Here is a 20,061-nt window from a genome sequence, read left to right on the forward strand (position 1 = left end):
CTGCTTCCCTAGTTGTGTATGAGCACAGATCCCGGCTAGAACGATCCTTGCAGAAGGAGCGAGGGGAGCACAAGAAGACGAAGGAAGGTGAGACTCTTGCGTTGGTGGCACAGCCCTGGCCAGCCACCCCTCCAGCTGTCCTGTGGGGAGATGTGTGTGTTGTACCCAAAGAGTTTTCTGCCTTCAGGGCCATGTGTGGATGTTACTGAACACCCCCCAGGTGAGACTCATCCCTGGTTTGTTCATGGAGAATAGTTAACTGATAGTTAACTGACTTGTCCATTGCCCGTGGGCAAAAGCTGCTGGGAGGTGGGCTCTGTTCTCTCATATTCCTACATATGTCCTCGGTCTAATCTGTGAGTAACAGTACCCATGACGTGGTGTTTGAGCACTTTAAGTGATAATTAAACCTGGCACTAGAACATGTTTTTTTTTCTTGGAAATACGTAAACTTTCTTAGAAAACTGATCTGGAGATGCTGAGCTCTACAAGTGCTTAATAATATTAGCATCACTGGACTCCATAATACGTAGACAATACAGACTGTTAAATTCTTTAAAGTTGATGTACAGAAGTAGATAAACACATGCAGGGTATTTTCAGACCATGAAATACAAGAGGAGGTAGAAAGCGAACAGATTAGCTCCTGTATCTTTCATTGGAGTAGTGTGTTTGGATGTCAGACCCCTTTGCACCTGATTGTTGTTGGCAACTTAATAGCTTGGTTTTTATCTTCAAAACTGCTATGTGGAGTAACATCACTACTCCTTACTCCTACATGCACTGTGTTTCTGGAAACACTGACATACGGCATCCAGGTTTGGCTGGAGCTATGTGGCTACATAGCTAAGGGAGAAGGTGCATTTCTGCCTCCTTCCATTTGTTTGGTCAGGATTGACTGGAAAATGAAGCATCCTAATAAATGTTATCTTGTCATGGGCCCTTCCCATTGTAAGAAGGTGTGGCACAGATGAGATCAGCAGATGAGTTCCTTTTGGTCTCACAGAAGCTTTGATTTCTCTTTTTCCAGAGTCGTCTCTCATTTCAGAGCATCCCAAATCCTTACATTGGTTCAGTGACATCAAAATGGAACTGTTTGTGTGCTGAACTAGGAAGTCACCAATGCACTTGCCTGTAGAATGGGAAGGAAGGACATTTGGGCCAGTCTAGATGGGTGGACAGCTCTCCTGGGAAATACCATCTTTCTGAGGGCATTGAGTGGAGTCTCCTAGCAGCATCTGCATTCCAGCTTGTTCAGTTGCAGCCATTTGCTCAGCAAGGGGCTGGTTTCCTTCTTCCCTCCCCTCCCCAAAATATAAACCAGATCCTTGCTAAATTCTAGCTCATTAAATTGTCTTCTCTTCTTCCATTTCTAGATTTTTTAGTGTATAAGTTAGAAGCTCAGGAAGCTCTCAACAAGGAGAAGGTAGGTATGGTTTGTTCCTCAGAGTATGTGTGTGATAATGGTGAAGATTTTTCTAGTACCACCGCAGTCGTGAGGCCAGTGCTGCTGTCTGGAAGGCATGAAAGGCTGCGAATGTGTATGGTACAAGGTGAACTTTGGCTGACTCCACCCTGCAAGGCTGTTGGTGTGTGAGGATTTACTTCCTCTTTGGGAAAGCCTGTGTTATGCTTAGAGCGATTCTGCCTGTTCTCCCATGTGTGGTAGCAGAGCAGATGATTGTCAGCTTTTGGGCTGCAGTCTGAACAGAGAATGGCTGTTCCATGGTACAGAAGAGTCCTGGGGAAACTGAATGCAAGGCACACCACAGGGAATGTGGAGAAGAAAGGTCATGGTGGTGTTGGGGAAATCATATCCATTGTTTTCTGTCTCCAGGGATTGTCAGATGATTTCCACTAGCCTGGGGACTTCTCAGTCGGCAGGGAGTGTTAGGAAGAAACGCATCCCTGGGTTACAGTCTATCCCATTCACTTGAAGTTATAAGGCTGGTTTTATTCCTTTCTCAGAGTATCTGTTGATGAGAGGCTGGAGAATAGGAATTGCTTTTAGCTTGCTCATCTGAATGTCATCCTGTTAAAGAAAGAAACTCATGGGTGAATATCTGAATACTCTAATGGCTGGGCAGCTCCCTTGCAATTTGTGCTCATTTGTTGGTAATATTCATACCATATTGAGTATTTATAAGTGAAATTGTGGGTTGTAGTGGAAATCTCAGCATGGTGGTTAGTTTGCACTTCCATGGTACTGCTTAAGTGTCTCAGCCATGCTGCTTTAAGCTACTCAAACACAGATCCTAATGGATGTTTGTAAAACTGTGTGTGATGGGAAAAGCTGCAGCGTGTTCCTTCTCGGGTGCCACCACTGCTGTGGGGACGTAGCCTCGGAGCACGGGTGGCTGGTGGCTTCCACGCCTGTGGTGAGATGCTGGTGGTGCAGTGAAGAGTGGTACCCTGGGGACAAAGGGGAAAACGTGACCCTTAGCCAGGCATAGCAGGTCTGTTATACTGGTACAGACCCCTCTCTGGGCACATGTAAATCCCTCCCTGCTGCTGGTTTATGTCAGTTGAGCTTAGTTTGATAGCTGTACCTAGTTACAGGAGTTTGCTTTAGGCTTACTCAATTGCTTAGCAATCAATTTTTTGTTAAATGGTGCAATTTTTGTGTGTGGGCAAAAGCCTTAGCTCTGGTGCTGTCTGCCTCCCCCTCAGCTGCTGCAAAGAGCGCTCAGCCTGCTTGGGGGGGGGAGGGGGTTACTGTGCAAAGCTCTTCCAGTGCTGGGCCTGTCCTAGATAAAGAGCTGAAGACTGGGGAAAACTACTCTGAATGCAAATCTAGAGAGTGCAGTTAATTAGCCAGTGGCTAGGTGGTTTTGAAAGGTGGATGTTCTGCTGGTCACCTTGGCGGGCTTGTTCCCCGTCACCACGTGCGTGCCTGCATGTGCGAGGGGGCAGCGGGGAACTGGTGGCTGGGCAGGTGCTCCTGTGTGGTTCTCCCTGCCTCGGGTTTTTCTAGGATCTAATGGCACTGTTGAATGTTTTTTCTTTCCAGCAAGATTCTATGAACAGATACGGGGCCCTCAGTTCCCAGCACAAGATACTGAAGGTAAGGGAGGAGTCTGGTTTCACGTTCATCTGCTGCGCGTTAAAGAATGCTCCCTGGAAGGAGAGTCGGTGCTTTCGCTTACCAGAGATGCCCAAGAGAGACTGAGGGTTTCCTGGAGCTAGTGCCAGCACAGAGGGAAGAGACCACGCAGTGGTGTTGAGCTACATTCCTTCCTGACTATTCAGGTTCATGGGAGTTTCCTGCTTATTCTGTTGGGCTTTGTATCAGATTACAGCCTTCACCTATACCTCGTTTCCATCATAGTCTTTGTGCAGTTTATCGCACAGGAGTTCTGTTGTTCAGCATGTTCTTTGCTGGGTCTCTTAGTGTGAAAATGGGTCTATTCATTGTAGCTTGCCCATTGGGCTAGTACAATGTATTCCAGTCTGTGAGAGGCTCAGAGAGGGGCAGCTTATAGCATTTTATAGCTTATCACATGCTCTACCTGAAGCATATCTTGATGATAAAGTTTCCTTTTGTTAGAGCAATGCAACCATGGCTGGTGATGGCAGGTTTTAAATGTTTTTAGTTAGAGCGTTGGCAGTGAAATGGTAATTTAATTCTGGGATGTAGAAAGAGGGCTAGGTTCCAGCAATCCTTCACACCGCTGGGTTGCGTTTCCTGAGCAGAGCTGGACCTCCAGCTGCCTGGCTTTTGGACTCAAACTTAGGGAAAGGGGAAGTACAGTTCTGTCTCTTGGGTATTATCCAGCACTGCGGATTCTGGGAACACTTTGCAATGGTAACGTTCCTCTTCATAGCAACTGCAGTCTGAGCAGAACGCTCTGGTTTGCTTGTCTCAAGGGGACAGTGAGAGCATTTCATCCTGGCTCCCTTTCTCTTGTTTTCTTTTATTGGGGGGGTGGTGTTGGTGGAAAAATCATCTATTTTCTTTTTTAAACTACACTTACAGCTGCTGAAAGACAGGCCAGGGACTGCAGTGTGGTAGATTTCATCCCGCACCACTCTGCAAAAAGCAGTATTCAGCTCAACTTCTAGCTAGTTATGAGACTGTGAGTAACACTTCTGTTACTGGAGCACAGGCAAAAAAAAATAATTCCCTATGGTATTAGCTTCCTCAGGAGGAAGATTGCTGCCAGTGATATCGCTACCTAGGAAGTAGACATGTAAATCTGAACAGAAGCAATGCACTCTCTTAAGCTGCAGGTCCCAAATATGACCAAGACTTCCATGAAGCCACATCAGGATACTTGGCTTTGCTGTTTCTGGCCGCTGCTGTCGTTCTGACCTGTATTGGTGAGCTGTGTCTGATGAACATCTGCAGCTGGCACACCAGACTCCAAGGGGCAAGGGGCTTGACTTTGTCCAAAAATAGCAGCTGCAGTAGTTGCCTGTGTCTGGATTCCTGCTGGGGCCAGGCTTCGTCTTACAATTCCTTTCATCCTCTTGAGCGGAGAATAAAATTTATTGTTAACGTCATTCTGCAGAATGCATCCTGGCATTCGCTGGAATAGGCAGGCAAGCAGGTGGGTGGCTTTAAACAAAAGATTTTTGACATGGACTTCCTGAAACTTCTGGAAGCTGGAAACTTGCTGTGAGGCGTGTCCTTCCTTTGCTTGTGGGTAAGCATCCAGTTACTGTGATTCCATTTTATACAATGCTATCTACAAAGCTGCTTCCTAAATCGTGGCAGAAATACATGTTTTTGAGATACTCTTATTTTCTTCTTTCTTTTTGCCTGCCCCCTGCCCACCCATTTCCCCAGAGACCTCAGGTAGAGCCACTGCATAGCTGATGCATCTTGGGTACTACGTGTTGTCTGCACAGCAAAGGGAAGGTGGGATGAAAGGACTTGCTGGCCTGAATTCATGCAGCTGAGCTGAAGGACTCCTGATTTTTTGAAAGATTAGCTCACTTTCTGAATGATATGATTTCCCCAGATTGCAGTGTTGGGCATGATGGGCAAGGAGAGAGAGTGAAGTGTCATGACAGCATGGTCTCTCTGTATTCCCTTACCCCCAGCTGCATTTGTACATGATTTGCACAACCCTCATGTGCTGTGTCTTGCAGTTTCTGCTTAACTGAGTGAAACAGCCTATCTGTGAGGTAGAGAAGGGAATGATGTTACAGTCAGATAGGCAGCTCTGGGCATGAGAGGTTCCTGGCTTCCTCGGGGCTTTCAGCATACGTAGCTTTGCTAGAACTGACTGGGTCAAGAATGCTCTGCTTAGTTAAGTTGCTTCTCTGAAAAATAATCACATGTAGCATGTTCCAGACTTCCTGTCCTGCACCTACAATAAAACAGCATCTTTAGATTCCTCCTAAAGTCTGCATACATTGGTTGCAGAAGAAACCAGCTGAGAGTGAGGATGCTCTGTGTCCTTAATGAGCCAGACTGGGCCTCAGGTGCTTTGTGTGACCTTGGTCAAGGCACTTATCTCTCTCTTTAGCTTCCTGCTGCTATCAAAGGATGAATACTCCCTCCCTTCCTGACTCTGAGCAGTCTGGACAGGCATTATGCACATCACCTGCCAGACAGAATATGGGCTAGAAATGAATTGACCTGAGCTGATGAGGACTTAAAAATCCTTGAATTGCTTAGAGTTTCTTGTTAAAACCAATTCTCACTTGATGTTTGTGGCTTCTGAGGTGTTTAGTATCAAAATGATTTTAGGGATGCGGTTCCTCTGCAGTGCTTCCTGGCGGTAGCTCTGATGAGAACTGTAAGTACCTAATGGCTTTGAAAGCCAAAGCAGGAATCTTTCATTCTCTTTATTTTCCCTCCTGATCTTGTGATCTGATCAACCTGACATCCTTGTCTCTCTTCTTTGTTCTGTCTCTGGGACCCCTCCACACCGGTAGCTTTTCCTCTGCATTGCATGTATTTTTGGAGCACAGTTATTTCTCTCCTTTTAGTGTAGGATAATTGCTTCAGGGGAGAATGCCTGGGCCACAGATGCTTTGTTTTACTGGGGATAAATGCAATCATCGATAGCATTTAGAGGTTTGGGGTTTTTTAAAAAAAGATGTGTTTTTTACAGGAAGGCTGACTGAAATTGCTGCCTGAGTCCTGAGGAGCTATTGTGTGGAAGGGCCAGGGTTCACCTGTGAGCCAATCAATCTGCATACATAATTGGTGTTGACAAACTGAATGTGGAAGGACTCTGTAGGTTACCATGGGAACAAAAAAGGAGGTGAATTCTGGTTCAGTGGGTCTGAGCAAAAGGATGTCTCAATATGTTTTTGTTCTTGGGCTGTGCAAGAGGGGAGGGCAGAAGAGAACAGTTGGTCAACTCACTTCTATCTGATGAATTCTTGGCCTGCTTGAAATAGTCTGTGGTCTTGTGAGAGTGTTGTCCTGGTGTTTTACACCTGTGAGCCCCACGTTACTGTGGGGAATGTGGGCACTCTCCAGTCTCACTGTGTGAGAGGATGAGGTGTCCTTGCAAAAGGTCTCCCTCCTGTTCTAGCAGCTTGGAGTGGCGGGTGGGAGAACAGCCAGGCTGTTGGGATGCAAACCAGGCAGAGGGGACAACCTGAGTGTTCAGGTGTTCTGTGTCCTAAGTGACCAGCAATACGCACACACAGAAGGGCGGTGGGAATTAGACCTTAGCCCTAATTAAAGGTGAACCACTCCTGTAATGCAGTGTGCAGAATGATGTCCTGTGCACCACAGAAACTGTCCTTGCAGCTAACGCTTGTCCATCAGTGTGTCTGGGACTCTGGAGAGGACCTTGGATTTGTGCAGTGTTCCACAGGTGTTTGGGTTGATAACAGCAAATACTATAGAGTCTGCATTGCTCTTGCAGAGCAGGGTGTGCAGGGAAGGTGGGAAGGGGTAGGAGTAGTTCTTGGCTGTGTCCCAGAGTCTCCGTCTCTTTTTTTTCAGGCAGGTGTGGACCACATTCTGCTTCCAATTTAGTGGCTTCCAAGGAGACCTCCCAAACTGCTTCACAAAGCAGAGTTTAATTGGCATTTCGCATCCTTCCTGAACCACTGAACACAAAGAATATTTTATTGTAGCTGGGATTTCTAGCTACCTTCTTGGAGGAACGAACATATCTTCTGCCTCCCCAAGCAACTTATTAAACAGAGGCACTCGAGTAGCACTTGGCAATAGCTAAATTACTCTTCTTCTCCTTGTACTGACTCTTTGTCACTTCTTTTCATATTCAGAACCAGCATGAAGATGTCAAGAAGCAGCTGATTGACCTGCAGCTGCAGCACAACAGCTTGAAGCTGGAACATCGTAAGACACTGGAGTCTCATAGCCAGAAATATGCCCAGCTGCAGCAGGAGAAGGACAGTGAAGTCACAAACTTGCAGGGTGAGTGTGATGGAAAGTTGAAAAAATACCAGGCAGAGAAAGGACTGAAGAACTGAGTTCAGGAAAGGACAGTGTTTCTTTTACAGGCCCCCAAAAGGTCTGCAGATACTGCAGGAACACTCTGGTATGACTGTGAGTGTGCAGTGCCTTAGCCCTAAACCTCCACTGAGGTTTGTCCTACCTCAAGGTGGTGGTGCAGGAACAAGGGCAGCATTGGAACTGGCCCAGTGCCCTGGGGTTGCACTGAGGGGAGGTGAGAGATGCAGAGCAGGCTCTCGAGCAGCTTCCCCATGCGAGGGAAGCCACTGGGGTTCACAGGTGGTGTTTTTGTGTGGAAATACACACCACAAAAGCCTCTGGCTGCTTGGGCTGGCAGACACACTGATCAGGCTGCGATTGCTGGTCAGTGTAGGGTCACAGAGGAGAGGAGCTTCCTTTTTTTATATGACCTTGGGTTTAACATTACTTCGAGTTCTCTGGGGGTCAGAGACCCCCGCAGTGTTATACTGTGTGGGGCATCCCTGGCTTCTGTCAACACCAGCACTTTCATGGTGTTTATATTAAAAGCCTACTTGACTTTTGCTGGCTGCTTACTCTTACTGCAGCTGCTACTTATTTGTGTAGAGCCAGGTACGATGATAAATTACTGTGCTAGATGCTGGTCATATTCAGACTGTGAAACAGTCCGTGTCCCAGGGCGGTCACGCTCAGAGTGGATAAGACGATCCAAAAGTAAAAGGCGTGAGGCTAAGGTAGAGGTACAGGCCTGTGGTTCTGCAGTAGGCTGGGGCAGAAACAACGGGCTCATCCATCAGATGATACTGCCTTACCCTGTCCTTTCTCTGGTGGGTCAGTGTAAGTTAGCAGAGATGCTTTTGTGGCAGAGATAAAACATTGTGACATTTGGGTATCCCATTTCAATGTACATTTTCCACTTCTCTGTACACTTTTGATGATGGAAATCAGTGTCTATACTACTAGAATCCTGTAAATTCTAACATTTAAGCTTGGGAGCAAATTAAACATACTTTTTGTAATTAATGGTGTAGGTCTATAAAATGTGTTTAATAGTGCAAGTATTGCAGAGCATGCTGATCCCTTCAATTCCTAAAGAGTAGTTTCTATTTAGTCTGCTGTTTAATTAGATTGTGGGGGTTTTAAGGTTCACATCTGTTCTTACTTAGATTAGGTCTGGGAGAGTGAAATCTGCTGATGTTTTGTTTGTTTTTTTCCGCTGATCAACAAAGCCCTAGTATCTGATGAGCACTTCTGGGTTAGAAGGGGGGGAATTGAGCACGAGCAAGCGAAACCTAAATACTTGGTTGTCTCCCTTCTTGAAATAGGCAGCCCCCAATGAAGTAAGAAAACAAATTCTGTCAGTGGAAGGAGAATAATAATCAGAAAAACAATTCAGAGAGGGAAGCTAGCCAGGAAGGTTGGCTTAAGGCTGAGATATTACTATTCTCTGTCCATCTTCCCAGGTTACTGCTCACTTGGTGCCACCTCTCTCCTGTGCTTTAAGCTCCAAGCTGGCTAGTAAATCTTCCCTGAAGTATTGGCAACTGTGCCATACAAAAGAGCAAGACAGTCTCATGAGAGTTGGCAAAGGCAGGGAGCTAGTAGCATTGCTAATGCCTCATTTTCTTTCCTTATGTTGCACCAGTACTTTCTATAGATAATGTGCCCTCAGGAGACATGTGTTGGAAGATGTGCTCTGTCAGGGAGTATAGTAGAGAACAGAAGCGGTATCTGAGCAGTGGGCATTGCTCAGGGCTGTTAAAAGGGAACAGGGGGATTTTTGCTAAATTCAACTGCAAAAATGAACCCCTCGCCCCAGGGATGCTGGGGGAAAGCAGAAGCCCACTGGGAAGTAAGGGGGATTGCCTTCACGGGTGGAGCTGGGTTTGGTAGCTCCTCTTGGTGGTCCTTTAGGTGCTTTACAGCCTTGGGGCAGCTCTCGGGTTGGTGATACAGCTCTCTACGTGCAGAAGATGCTGGGATCTGGGGATGATGCAGCTGTGCCATGTGACCCAACGGTTGTGGTGCTCTTGGGGTATCTCATGCCCTGTTCCTGAAAATCCCTGCTTCTGGAAGTGGTTTTTGAATGCTGGTTAATGGGTTTATGAGTATATGCTCAGGTAGCTGAACCCTCCTGGTCTTGTTGACCAGGGCCTGTTTAATTCTGTTTGCTGCCTCCCTCTACTCCAGGCCCTTTCCTGCTGCATTATGAACTATTTTCTCCTTTACTTTATAGGAACTGCAGTCTATTTATGCTGCATTTCACACCCCCAGCACAGCCTGTTCTCTCCTGTGCTCCCCCACGCTAATTCTGTACTCTTCCTTTTTTTTTTTCTCATCACACATTGGCATAGTCTGCTTTGAAGGCAGACGGATAGTTTTGATCTTTGAGCTTCTGTTGGAGATAAGGACGCTGTAGTTAACAGCTGAAACTTTCTTCCTGTTGACACTAGTGGTAAAACTCCTGATGAGGCCATTGGGACCAGGATCTCATGTCTGCCATGCTGGTGGTAGAGGAAGGACATACAATGGCATGAAGGTTTTGATTTCCAGGTTCTGAATAAGCTTTGAAGACCTGGATGTTACTGAGGTATTGGCTCAGTGAAACTGCAGGATTCTTTTGGACATGTCTTCCCACTCTTGAGATGCCTTTGGTTCTCTCGAAGGCCTGGGGGAATGTCTGTTTTGTAGCCAGAGGTTTTAGCAGTAGCTGTTATCTAGCCCGGACTAGCTGCCTCAAAACACACCCCTTATTCACTGCTCCAGGCCAACACCCACAGCAGCGTGTGCTTTCAGCACTGTGTGCACACAAGGTAACTCAGTTAAAGCTGTTCTAGCTGTGGTCCCACAGGACGTAATTCTGTATTTCCTTCTGGCTGCAGGAACGACAGAACCTTTTTTTTCTGTTTGATGTTAACCTTCACTTCAAGGCAAGAACACCCAACCTCAATGGCAAAATGTTCTGTCCCAGAGCTGAATGTTCTAAAAACAGATATACCACTGTAATCAGAAATATCTATAGTCTTGAGCTGAAATCTCGCATGCAATTCAGCCTACAGCAAAGTGACCATCCTGTTACAGGAAACACTCCCATCCTTGTCCTGGCAGGTGCAACTATGTCTGCAGAGAAATCCCAGTACATGCGGTTCTAGTCATATTTTGAGAGCCTTATCCAAACTAAGACTGACATTTTTTTGACACAGTCTTTGTTTTGATCGGAGGATACACAATTATATTCAAGGCAGTGAAACGTAAGTGCATTGTGTGTCTTGTAACTGAAGTACTTAAGAGTGTTCAAATTGCTTGGAAGGAGCCCAGCCTGGGGGCTGCAAGGCACAAGCTTGCTACTTAACAGCATAGGAATAAATGTGCCTGAGGACCTAGTTGTCCTATGATTGCTTTCCCTAAGTGGGTTGTGGGGTTTTTATGTACTTGTTTGTGCAGTAGGAGTGATCTGTGTGGATTCAGGAGACCTGACAGACCTCTCTTGTAGCTGTTTCTCAACCTCCCAGTTACCACTGCTCGCTGCTTTCCCTGCTATTCAGCTGCAGTGGGTCAGGGAAATGAAGAATCAAATATCTTATTCTGATAGCAAGCACAGTGAGAGCCTGACCCTGATAGCAATAGTTAGCAGAGAGACTCTGGAGAGGAGAAATACAGAATACCAGGTTGAAAGGGACCTCAAGGACCACCTAGTCCAACCTTTCTTGGCAAAAAGAGGAAGGGGAAAAAAAACGGAGGAAGTTCCTTGGATGGGCAGGACTCCTGAGTGCTGAAAGGAATGATGATTTAGTTTGTCAGTGTGTTTGGCTAGTCCCGAGTCGGTGCTTTGCTGTAATTCCTGGGCTTGGGGAGATCTATGAGGTCAAGAAGAATTTATGGTAAGGAAGAGAGATACCACACTTGCGAAAATAACTTTCTTAAGCAAATTTCTTCTTCTCTTGCAGATACAGTCTTTAAACTCAGAGAAGAGAGCAAGCTGCTTCGGAAGGCCCACCAGGAAGTTCACTCTCAGCTGCTTAATGCCCAGGTACAACAGGGGGTTGTTTGTGGCCACATGGGACAATCTTTCACTGGGGTCTGGGTGCACCATCAAATATTCTCTAAATAATAAATCTAGTTATCAACTGTATTCCAGTGGGGTGAGTTGCCTGAAACAGTGCTGGTAGGTGTAAACATTCTGTACAAGTAAAATTCTCCAGCCTGGATTCTGTCCCAGTAGCTGAAAATACAGGTATGCTACACAAGTCACTGCGGTTCAAGTGAGCATGAACCAGCATATTCCCAACCCTGGAATGCCTCCTGTCACTTACCCACATCTCAAATACTTCCACCCTAAATGAATTGTCTCTGTTCATGCCTATAAAATTAATTGCCAAGAGAAATAGCAATGCAGAGGTGCCTTGCCCAGCTTGCTGAGACTACAGACACTCAACAACCCTGGCAAAAAGGTTCCCTTCTGCATCTCCCTGGGAAGCCTTAGTAGAGAGGGAGGCATATAAAAAAATTGGAAAGAGCTATGTAAAGTAGAAGTTAATGTTCAGTAATAAGTGTTGGAATGTGATGCTTTTGGAGGCCAGGGCAGACGTGCAAGTGGTGTTGGCTTAAGACTAGAGAGGCAGAAAAACATTTTTCTGCAGGGGAAAAAAAAGTTATGTTTATATGGTGTTGTGCTCGTGCTATGGAGATGGTGTGAGCCTCTTCAGCACTCTGGAAGTCCTGACCTCACAGAATTCTGCTCACCCAGCTGAAGCTGGGAGCTCCCAGATGCCTCGGGAGAAGGGAGAAAGCGGGGTAGGCTGGGAGAAGTGGGAGGACTTCATGTCTCTGCAGTGTTTGTCTGAGGCCCTTGTAGTGAGTCAAGACACAAGCAGCTTTGTAAATATACTTTAAAAGTCACGTTGCTTTAGTCTTTTCTGTTGTTAATTAACAGCCTTCTCTCAAGCACTCCCTTGGATTATAGGATAAGCTCAGAAGCAAGGAGCTAGTTGTGGTTAGGTGCTGTTGACAAGTGATTCTTCCCCTGAACTTGAACTGGAGGTGCAGGGGGTAGTGGGGTTTGACTTCTACAAGATGGCTCTTGAGTTCTGGCCTGATCTGCCCTGCAAAATAGCAGCTGTTAAGTGGCTCTAGGGCATTGCAGACTCCACAGACAACTGGTTGCTCCAGGCAGGAAACCCGGGTTACTGACACTGCAGGCAGCTGTCATTTGACAGCTCTTTGGCCCGTGTCAGATGGGGTTTGAGGAGTCTCAGGTGGCCTCTCAGTGTATTTGACTTGCCTGCCTTTATAATCGTGACTTACACTGAGCTGCTTTTTCACCCTGCTCCGCGGCACGGCCTGCAGTGTGCCTACTGGAAACTAAACAAAGGCTTCTAGTCTCTGTAGGGGTCAGTCCAGCACACCCATACTAGGATTGAAACAGCCTGTGATTACAAGCTCCTCCAGTGCCCCAGCAAGCCTATATTCACACCTCCTGCTATCAAAATGTGTCTCAGCCATCATTTTTAGGCCTCCTGACTAAACTTTCAAAGCAGCTGCCAAAGGCACTGCTCTGTAGCTTGCTCTCAGGCAACACTGAGACCCAGTCAGCTCCCATCATACAGGCTCTGCCACTGACAGCTTGGGTCGGTCTCAGTTGATCAAAGGTGCTCAGTCATTATGTATTTCTCCTTTTGTCTTGCTGGGTCAATGCTGAGTGCGTTTGCAGCTGGCACACCATGTAGGACCAGTCCTGGATTACTCTTCAGCAGAAGAGTAATGCTCTTTAACCAACTGTGCTGCATTGGAGAAAGGAAGTAGCAGTTCAAGTGTGCGAGCTAGCGCATGCTGTAACAGAATTTAAAAAAAACTTGGCTGGAGATGGCTGAGGCTACAAAGTCAAGTGCTTGCAGACTGGAAAACGCGGTGGCAGCTTTTGTGCTGCTAGTCTTAACTTTTGGCCCCTTCAGTGTCGTGGCCAGTGGAAAAAGTAGTTTGCAAGAAGCAGCTCACTGTTGTTTCTTGCCAAAATTAAGAGTGAGCAAGAGTAAAAGGATTTGCCCTGGGTGTGGGAGACACGGCTCAGCTCCCTGCGCTGAACGTACTAGACAGTCGTGTAAGGAAGTTGTGCTCCAGCCATCTGTCTGACTGCTCTTTGTGACAGAAGTGGCAGTGGTTGGTCCCAACGACTTCAGAAAATACTTTGGATCTTTTTGACAATGAACCTAGTGTTAAAAGTTTTCTGTTCAGTTTTCTGATCGGTCCTTTGTCATGTCTAATCAGTGTTTCACATCACAAGGTGAAGGGGATTGCGTTTGCCTTCAGTGGGGCGAGGTGCCGTATGTCGGAGCAGACGCCCGCGCAGGCTCCCAGCTTCTGTATCAGCACTGCAGTTCTTCATTGCAGGGTGGATCTGCACGGAGTACCCTGTTGTTGATCTTGCTTCCTTCTGGCAGGTGAAAGTTTAGAGGAGTAATTTGCATTCTAGAGAAGATGTTCATTTGCCAAGGATTCAAACGTGTTCCCCAAGCCCAGCCGGCAGTAGCTGTCACGTCAGCTGCTCTGCCCGGTAAACCAGCACGGAGGCATCGCGTGATGGACGCACAGCTTGCTGTGACGGGGTGCAAACAGCCTGTGCGAGTCTGTGCATTAAGGCTGGTCTGAAGCTTCGTTCCCTCTGGGCTGACCACCTTAACAGGCTTTTGATGGGTACAAGTTCTGCTTCCATCTGGCTTGTTCTGACTGGAAGCAGTCTCCTACTCGCTAGGGCTATATCCCACAAACTGTTCTTGGCTTCCTTTTCCTTTCCTCATTCCTTTTATGTTAGCTTTGCTGAGTGGTTTCACTGGGGTTTGTTTTGTTTTTTTAATGTTAATTTTAAGGTCAAATTTCAGAGGGAAGAACTGAAATCAACAGAGCCTGCTCAGGAATTCATTTCCTGCTAAACTTTCCTTGCTGCTTGGAAGCTTTCCTACTCTGCCCAGTCCCTAATTTGGTCCCTTTCCAGGTACCCTGGCAAGTGTATGAAAAGCTCTCCCCCCTCACTTTCCTATAAATAACTGGGGTAAGAGTGGGGAGCTTTTCCTGTGTAGCTTTTTCAAGTCCTACTTTTCAGGGTTGGAGATGGAAGAGGTAACCTGCAGTGGAGAGTTAAGTGTTGCATTTACTTAACAGTCCAGGAGAATCAATTTTGATTTGTCTTGCAAAGTAAACTGAATTGTCAGGTAGGATTATGCCAATTATTGTCAGCCCCGCTGAGATGAGCGCATCCATGGAGAAATGCCTCCGCAGGAATTAAAAAAGTGGACCTAGAGGTACATGGGAGTGAGGCACAGGAGGAGAGGAGGCACCCTTAACAAGAACCAGGGTACAATTCTTGTGCAAAGGCAGAATTTATGTCAGTGGCTCATGCACTAAACAGCATTGGGCAAAGAATCGGTGTCATGGGTTGGTGCTTCCAGGGTAAGAGTATGCAATAAAATAAGATGCAAGACTGGCAAAGGGGCAATACAGATGAAATCTGGAGGGAAAGCTGAAGACTAGCTTGGGCTTGTCACTAATGGTTACAGATTATCTCCAGCCTTTCATATATACAAAATATAGATCTTCTGTAGTAGTGTATCTGTGCTGAACAACTGGCCTTAAAAGAGGGGCTGTTGTCAGTGCGGAGGTGTTTAACCCTGTTATTGTGTGAGGTTTCTCTGTACCCTTCTCATCCCCCCCAGGCCCAGATGGAAGAGTTCAGGCAGCTCAAGGAAGCTCTACAGAAGATGCCAAGTTTCAAAGGAGGAGGAGGAGCTGGGAAGGGGCAGCAGCAGTTTCAGGTGCTGAAGGAGCAGCCCATGGTGCCAGCCAACAGCCAGCTGCAGCTCGGGAGGCAGAAGGTGGGGTTCTCCCAAGAAACCCCAGGGAGGAGAGTTCTGCAGGCTTTCCAGCGTGGGGCTTTGAACTGGAGGGAACTGAGCTTGTTCCTTTAGAGTTTGCTCTTGTCCTCTCTTCCTTGCAGGCTTTTCCAGTCAATCAGGAGAATCGCCCTGTTGGGAACTTGCTGGCGTCACCAGTCTCTGGGGTTCAGAAGCAGGCAGACAGCCCTCTGCCACAGGGACGGAACTCCTACGGTAACGACGGCCTGAGGCCACAGGCTAATGTCCTCTTTACCCATCCAGCCTCGCTGCAAGATGCCAATGCCCTGCCAGAGGCTATGCCAGCCTGGCCAGCAAGACGTGGGGATGGCCACGTGATCCGATTCACCCGGACCATGAACAGCCTGCCAAATGGGAACCCCGTAAGTCCTGCACACTTGCTGCTTGTTCTGTGTAGCCCTTGCTTTCGAAGCTCAAAACTATGATATTTGTAATGACAAGCATATGCACATTCCACTTCCCTGATGTGGAAACTGTCCTGGCCTCAGGTTTCAGACTCCTGTGCACTCTTAAGAGCTTGTGGGGTAGTGGCTGGGCTCAGCTGAACGGGCTGGGGTTCTTGTTCTGGATCCTGCCGGGTCTGCAAAGTGTAAATCATAAAAGCAACTCCCCTGCCTCTGCCTCCTGGGGTGATTGAGAGTGAGCTTATGGAAAGCCAATCTCTCAAAAAAATGACAAAAATGGCAGTGTGGTTAGACTATAATTACAGTAACTATTATAATGGCAACATGTGTGGGGTTTTTAGAGGTGGTTTTGTTGTTCCTCTTGGAAACTGACCTACCCAAGACAAGCTTGGGTTACAGAGGATCCAAATTGTTTCCTCTTGGCTCTGTGGAAGGAGAAGGACCTCTTTTACTGCAGGCTGGCTAGATGGGACTGTAGATTTGTTCTGGAGCACTTCTGAATCTGAATTCCTTGATAAAGGATTTTTCTGGCCCATAAGCCTGCCCAAATGCAAGAAAGATTTGCAGATATCTGATAAGATTAGGAGCTTGTGTATGTCCTGAGTGTATACGTGTGTCTTCTCTGCAGGATCTGAAGATGGTGATGCGCATTCAGGTGAAAAGCAATGAGGACAGCCAGGCTCCTGGATTGTCGCTGTCTGATCTGAAACAACCCTCTGCAGCAGAAGAACCTCAGATGCCAGACAACCGCCACTCTACAGGGAACAAACAGGCACAAATGCAAAGGTTGGTGAAACAAACCCCCCTTCTACTCTCAATGTTAAGGCTGAAAGGTACCATACAGGCTCATCCCTGGTCTCTCTCTTCTTGTTTATTGTGGCTTCTACTTGAAAGATGGTTGAAGAAAGTGTTAATTATTGGTTTCACTGTCATCTAATTCTTGTAACTGAATGTTGCTGCCAGGTCTCTATCTCAGCCGAAGCAGAAGACTAGTCATGTTGCAGGCAATGTTGTGTGATTGAATGCACAGACTGCTGTGGGTGCTGTGCTGGGGGGAAAAAAAAAAGGCTGTTATGTTACTGGTGTGTGCTCTGTAGGCTGCCTTTGTATTTGAACTGTTTGGGAAAGTGTTTGTGTGGGGAGGAGAAAGAAAGAGGAGCTACTGCTGAGTGAGATCAGCTCAGCATGGATTTCCTACTAGCTAGAGGAGAGGGTGGGAGGGGAGTCTGAACTGACTTCAAGGAATCTCCTCCCTGTCAGTGGTGGTGACTTAAAATATCCTGTTTTGTTCAGCAAACTGAAGAAAAGCTGCATGACGGAAGCAACCCATCTGCAGCAGCAAGGGTGGCTAAAAATTCCTTTAGTTTCTATAAATAAGAGGCATTAAGTTGTATATTAGAGCTGCAACTTGCTCTTTTTTTTTTTTTGCACTGATTAATCAGTAATCTGCCAAGCTCTGCAGGAGCAACCAGACCTTGAAGATCTGAAAGTTTCTCATCTCTGAGGTTGTATGATAATCTAGAAGCAGCAGGCAACCAGCCCCAATTAGGTACTAGAGTTTTTTTCTGGTTTTGCTTCTAGGGCAAAGACAAATCCCCAAACTCTGTATTGTCTCATCTGTGTTTGCTTTCCTCCCAGGAATGGAGCTCGGGTTCCCGTTGCCAGTGCGCTGCTGAGGGATTGTCCTTCACAGAGCCTGCTTAGAACATGAGCAGTCAGACAGGTCTGAGACCTGTGATCCCAAAGCTACAGGCTTTGTCCTGAGCGGGGTAAAACAGTTTACAGCAGTAGTTCATGCCAGAAATGAGGACACAACCAGAATCCATCAGTCAGCCCAAGTGTTTGTCCTGTCTGTGTTCACGTAGACCTGCGCTTGAGGTGATGTAGTTCCTATCAACTTCAGCTTCATCTGGAGAAGTCAAACCAATTCAGCCATATAAAGACTTGGAACCGGTACACTCTTCTGAGCTTAGCTGAAACCTTGGTATTAAAATTCTCTGCAACTTGGGACTGTTGCTCCTATCAGACATCCTCAGCACAATGTGCTCTCCAGACCTGTTTTTGGGGTAAATGGGGGAGTGGAGAGCTCTGGGGAGGGGAGTCCCTTGGAAAGGACAGAGGTTCAGAGAACAGTGTGAATGTACCCATTCTGTGCAGGTAACAAAATGGATAATTCCTACAGTATGTTACTTGTATTGCTGTGGTATCTGAGAGTCCAGTCAGGGACCAGGATCCTGTTGTACTGTGTGTTGTACAAGCGCAGGAGAAAGTGTTTACTGTCTCAGCAGCACTTGCAGAAGGCCAGTCTGTTTTACAAAAGGAAGAAAATGTCCTTCTGAGGCTGCAATTCATCAAAGTCTGGCCATAATCCAAAAACTGACTGAAAATAGTGCTTCCTCATTTAACTTATTTATCCCCTGTGTGTGTCCAGGTCGTATCTGCTCAGTTTACTGGAGCAAACAAGATTTAGTTTCTGTTTTATCTGTAGAGGAGACTTCTGGATTTCATTCTAAATTCAGCCTGATCCTACCCGTTCTTCTCTACCATTTTTGTTTGTTCAGTTAACCCTGTAATCTTCCCAGGTCAGAGATTGTGCTTTTCATATTTCTTTAAAGGACAACGTCCTCCCCATGCTGCTCTGATAGACAACATCTGCACGGGCACACAGAGGACCAGCACGGAGGGTATTCTGCCTTCTACAGGGAGGGACTTGCAGGTGTAACTGGAGTTGTGATGGCAGAGTGGCCTTTCCTCAGCTACATAGAGCCCAGAGGGGATGCTGCCACTGCTCTGTGAAACAGAAAATGCAAATATTGAATTTGTTGGGCAGATTATTTCTGCAAGGACAGAGATCGTGGTATGTTTGGTGTGCTTGTCGTTTCCTGGATCTATCATCAAGAAATTACTGAGCAGCTGGAGGCTGTTATTTACACTGCGTGAGGTTTGTGATAAGGAGTGCATGAACCAACTTTCTCGAAGGTGTCAATGCCAAGAACAATATCAAACAGCAGCAGAGTACAAAGGGGCCATGCATCCAGCGCCAAGAACCGTTGCACTGGGTGGCTGAGACCAGCAGATTCCAGATGAGCTCTTGATGGCCAGTTTCCATTTTGATGGTTTTATAATGGGGAAATCTGAGCTGAAGGCTGGGTTAGGATTTTTCTTACTGAAAGTTTTGTGTGGTGGTGGTATGCTGGCTTTAAAAAGCTGCTAAAGCTAAGGCCACTTGTCCTTTCTCAGCAGTTAAAAACTTAAATGTCTTAAGTAGACTTTTAAGTCTCAGCTGGCTCATGTAGCAGCTAAACCAAGCAGTAGTCCTGCTTCAAACTGGGGGCAACTTCACTCAGGTTAAAAGTTTCTTATTTTAGTCACTTTCGAGAGTCCCTGTTACTGGGATTTCATCCCTTCCTTTACCTTACTTTGTTTCTAAAGGTGTCCTTGAGTAAGAATATTTGGATATTTGGGAAGAAAACATTCCCTGTGAGACAGCCTGGCCTTCTGGGCTTTTCAGGGGTGCGCTCAAACTAAGACGAAGATATTCCATTTCTTCTCTGACCTCCAACTCATTTCTGTGCAGTGGAACCGTGTTACACTACTAATGACTCTGCTGCTGAGCCTCTGGTTGGGTATCCACATGAGTGGGGCTGTTGCTGCAGGCAGAGAAGCATTAATGAAAAATGTGTTGCACTTGTCATATATCTTGATATCAAGTACTTGTCCCTCTGAGGCACTTCTGTTAAGAAGGAAGCAGACATAGATAGTGATGCAGACCTCAGGAGAAGTGTATTTGAGGTGGAACCACTACAGAGGAAAGAATTCGTGACCGTGGCTGCCTGAAGTGAGTTGTCTGAACTCTCACAGATAGAGCTGTGTATGAATAATTGATTTTTTCAGATCAGTAGATGGATGAAAACTTTGAGGGGAGGTTGGTAAGAAAAGCAGTAAATTATACTGGAATGTGGCTTCCCTCACTGAATGAAGAAACAAAACACTCTTTCCCATGTTCACCTAAAAAATAAAAATCAATATGTGAATGTTTCCTTTCAGCTAGGTCTGTTTTCACTGTTTGGGTTTGTGCAGGGAAGAGGCGCAAGCTGTGGAAGAGTTTATAAGCAGATGCTAGTTAAAGTATGCATCCCAGTTGCAGAGCTTCGTAAAGAGCTTGTAGCTTTAAAAAAACCCTATCACACAATGGAAATTGTCAATTTTGTATTGCAGCTTTCCTGTTTATTTTGTAAGGGTTTTTTATAGGCTAACATTCCACGGTTTTAGTAGTATCTTCATTTTTTAAATTAGGTTGGAACAATAAAGAGGACTTAGGTTTTTCATATTTTGTCAAACACTTAGATTTGTTTATTTGGGTACGTGTGAGGCATGAGTAAGT

The 20,061-nt window shown here is 46.3% G+C and overlaps 1 protein-coding gene and 1 long non-coding RNA gene across 9 annotated transcripts in view; both read left to right on the top strand.

Moving 5' to 3' along the window:
* Positions 1-20,061, top strand: part of LOC141933635 (uncharacterized) — a 56,123-nt gene that overhangs the window by 23,509 nt on the left and 12,553 nt on the right. For 7 of the 8 annotated variants that reach the window (XR_012626157.1, XR_012626158.1, XR_012626159.1 and 4 more), the window contains 8 exons: positions 13-87; positions 1,377-1,426; positions 3,011-3,064; positions 7,201-7,351; positions 11,317-11,399; positions 15,076-15,234; positions 15,357-15,635; positions 16,306-16,463. Coding sequence is in view for 3 of the 8 variants with exons in the window: in XM_074848452.1 (XP_074704553.1) it covers positions 13-87; positions 1,377-1,426; positions 3,011-3,064; positions 7,201-7,351; positions 11,317-11,399; positions 15,076-15,234; positions 15,357-15,635; positions 16,306-16,463 (1,009 nt within the window). In the remaining 5 variants the exon portion in view is untranslated. Of the gene's footprint in view, positions 1-12; positions 88-1,376; positions 1,427-3,010; positions 3,065-6,077; positions 6,219-7,200; positions 7,352-11,316; positions 11,400-15,075; positions 15,235-15,356; positions 15,636-16,305; positions 16,464-20,061 lie in introns of those variants that run through there. The other variant, XR_012626160.1, reaches the window with a different exon arrangement.
* Positions 16,923-20,005, top strand: LOC141933637 (uncharacterized). The gene is made up of 2 exons (XR_012626161.1): positions 16,923-17,226; positions 17,316-20,005. It is a non-coding gene; the product is annotated as an uncharacterized LOC141933637 (long non-coding RNA).

This window comes from Strix aluco, chromosome 22, assembly GCF_031877795.1.
Source record: "Strix aluco isolate bStrAlu1 chromosome 22, bStrAlu1.hap1, whole genome shotgun sequence".
NCBI classification, from domain to species: Eukaryota; Metazoa; Chordata; class Aves; order Strigiformes; family Strigidae; genus Strix; species Strix aluco.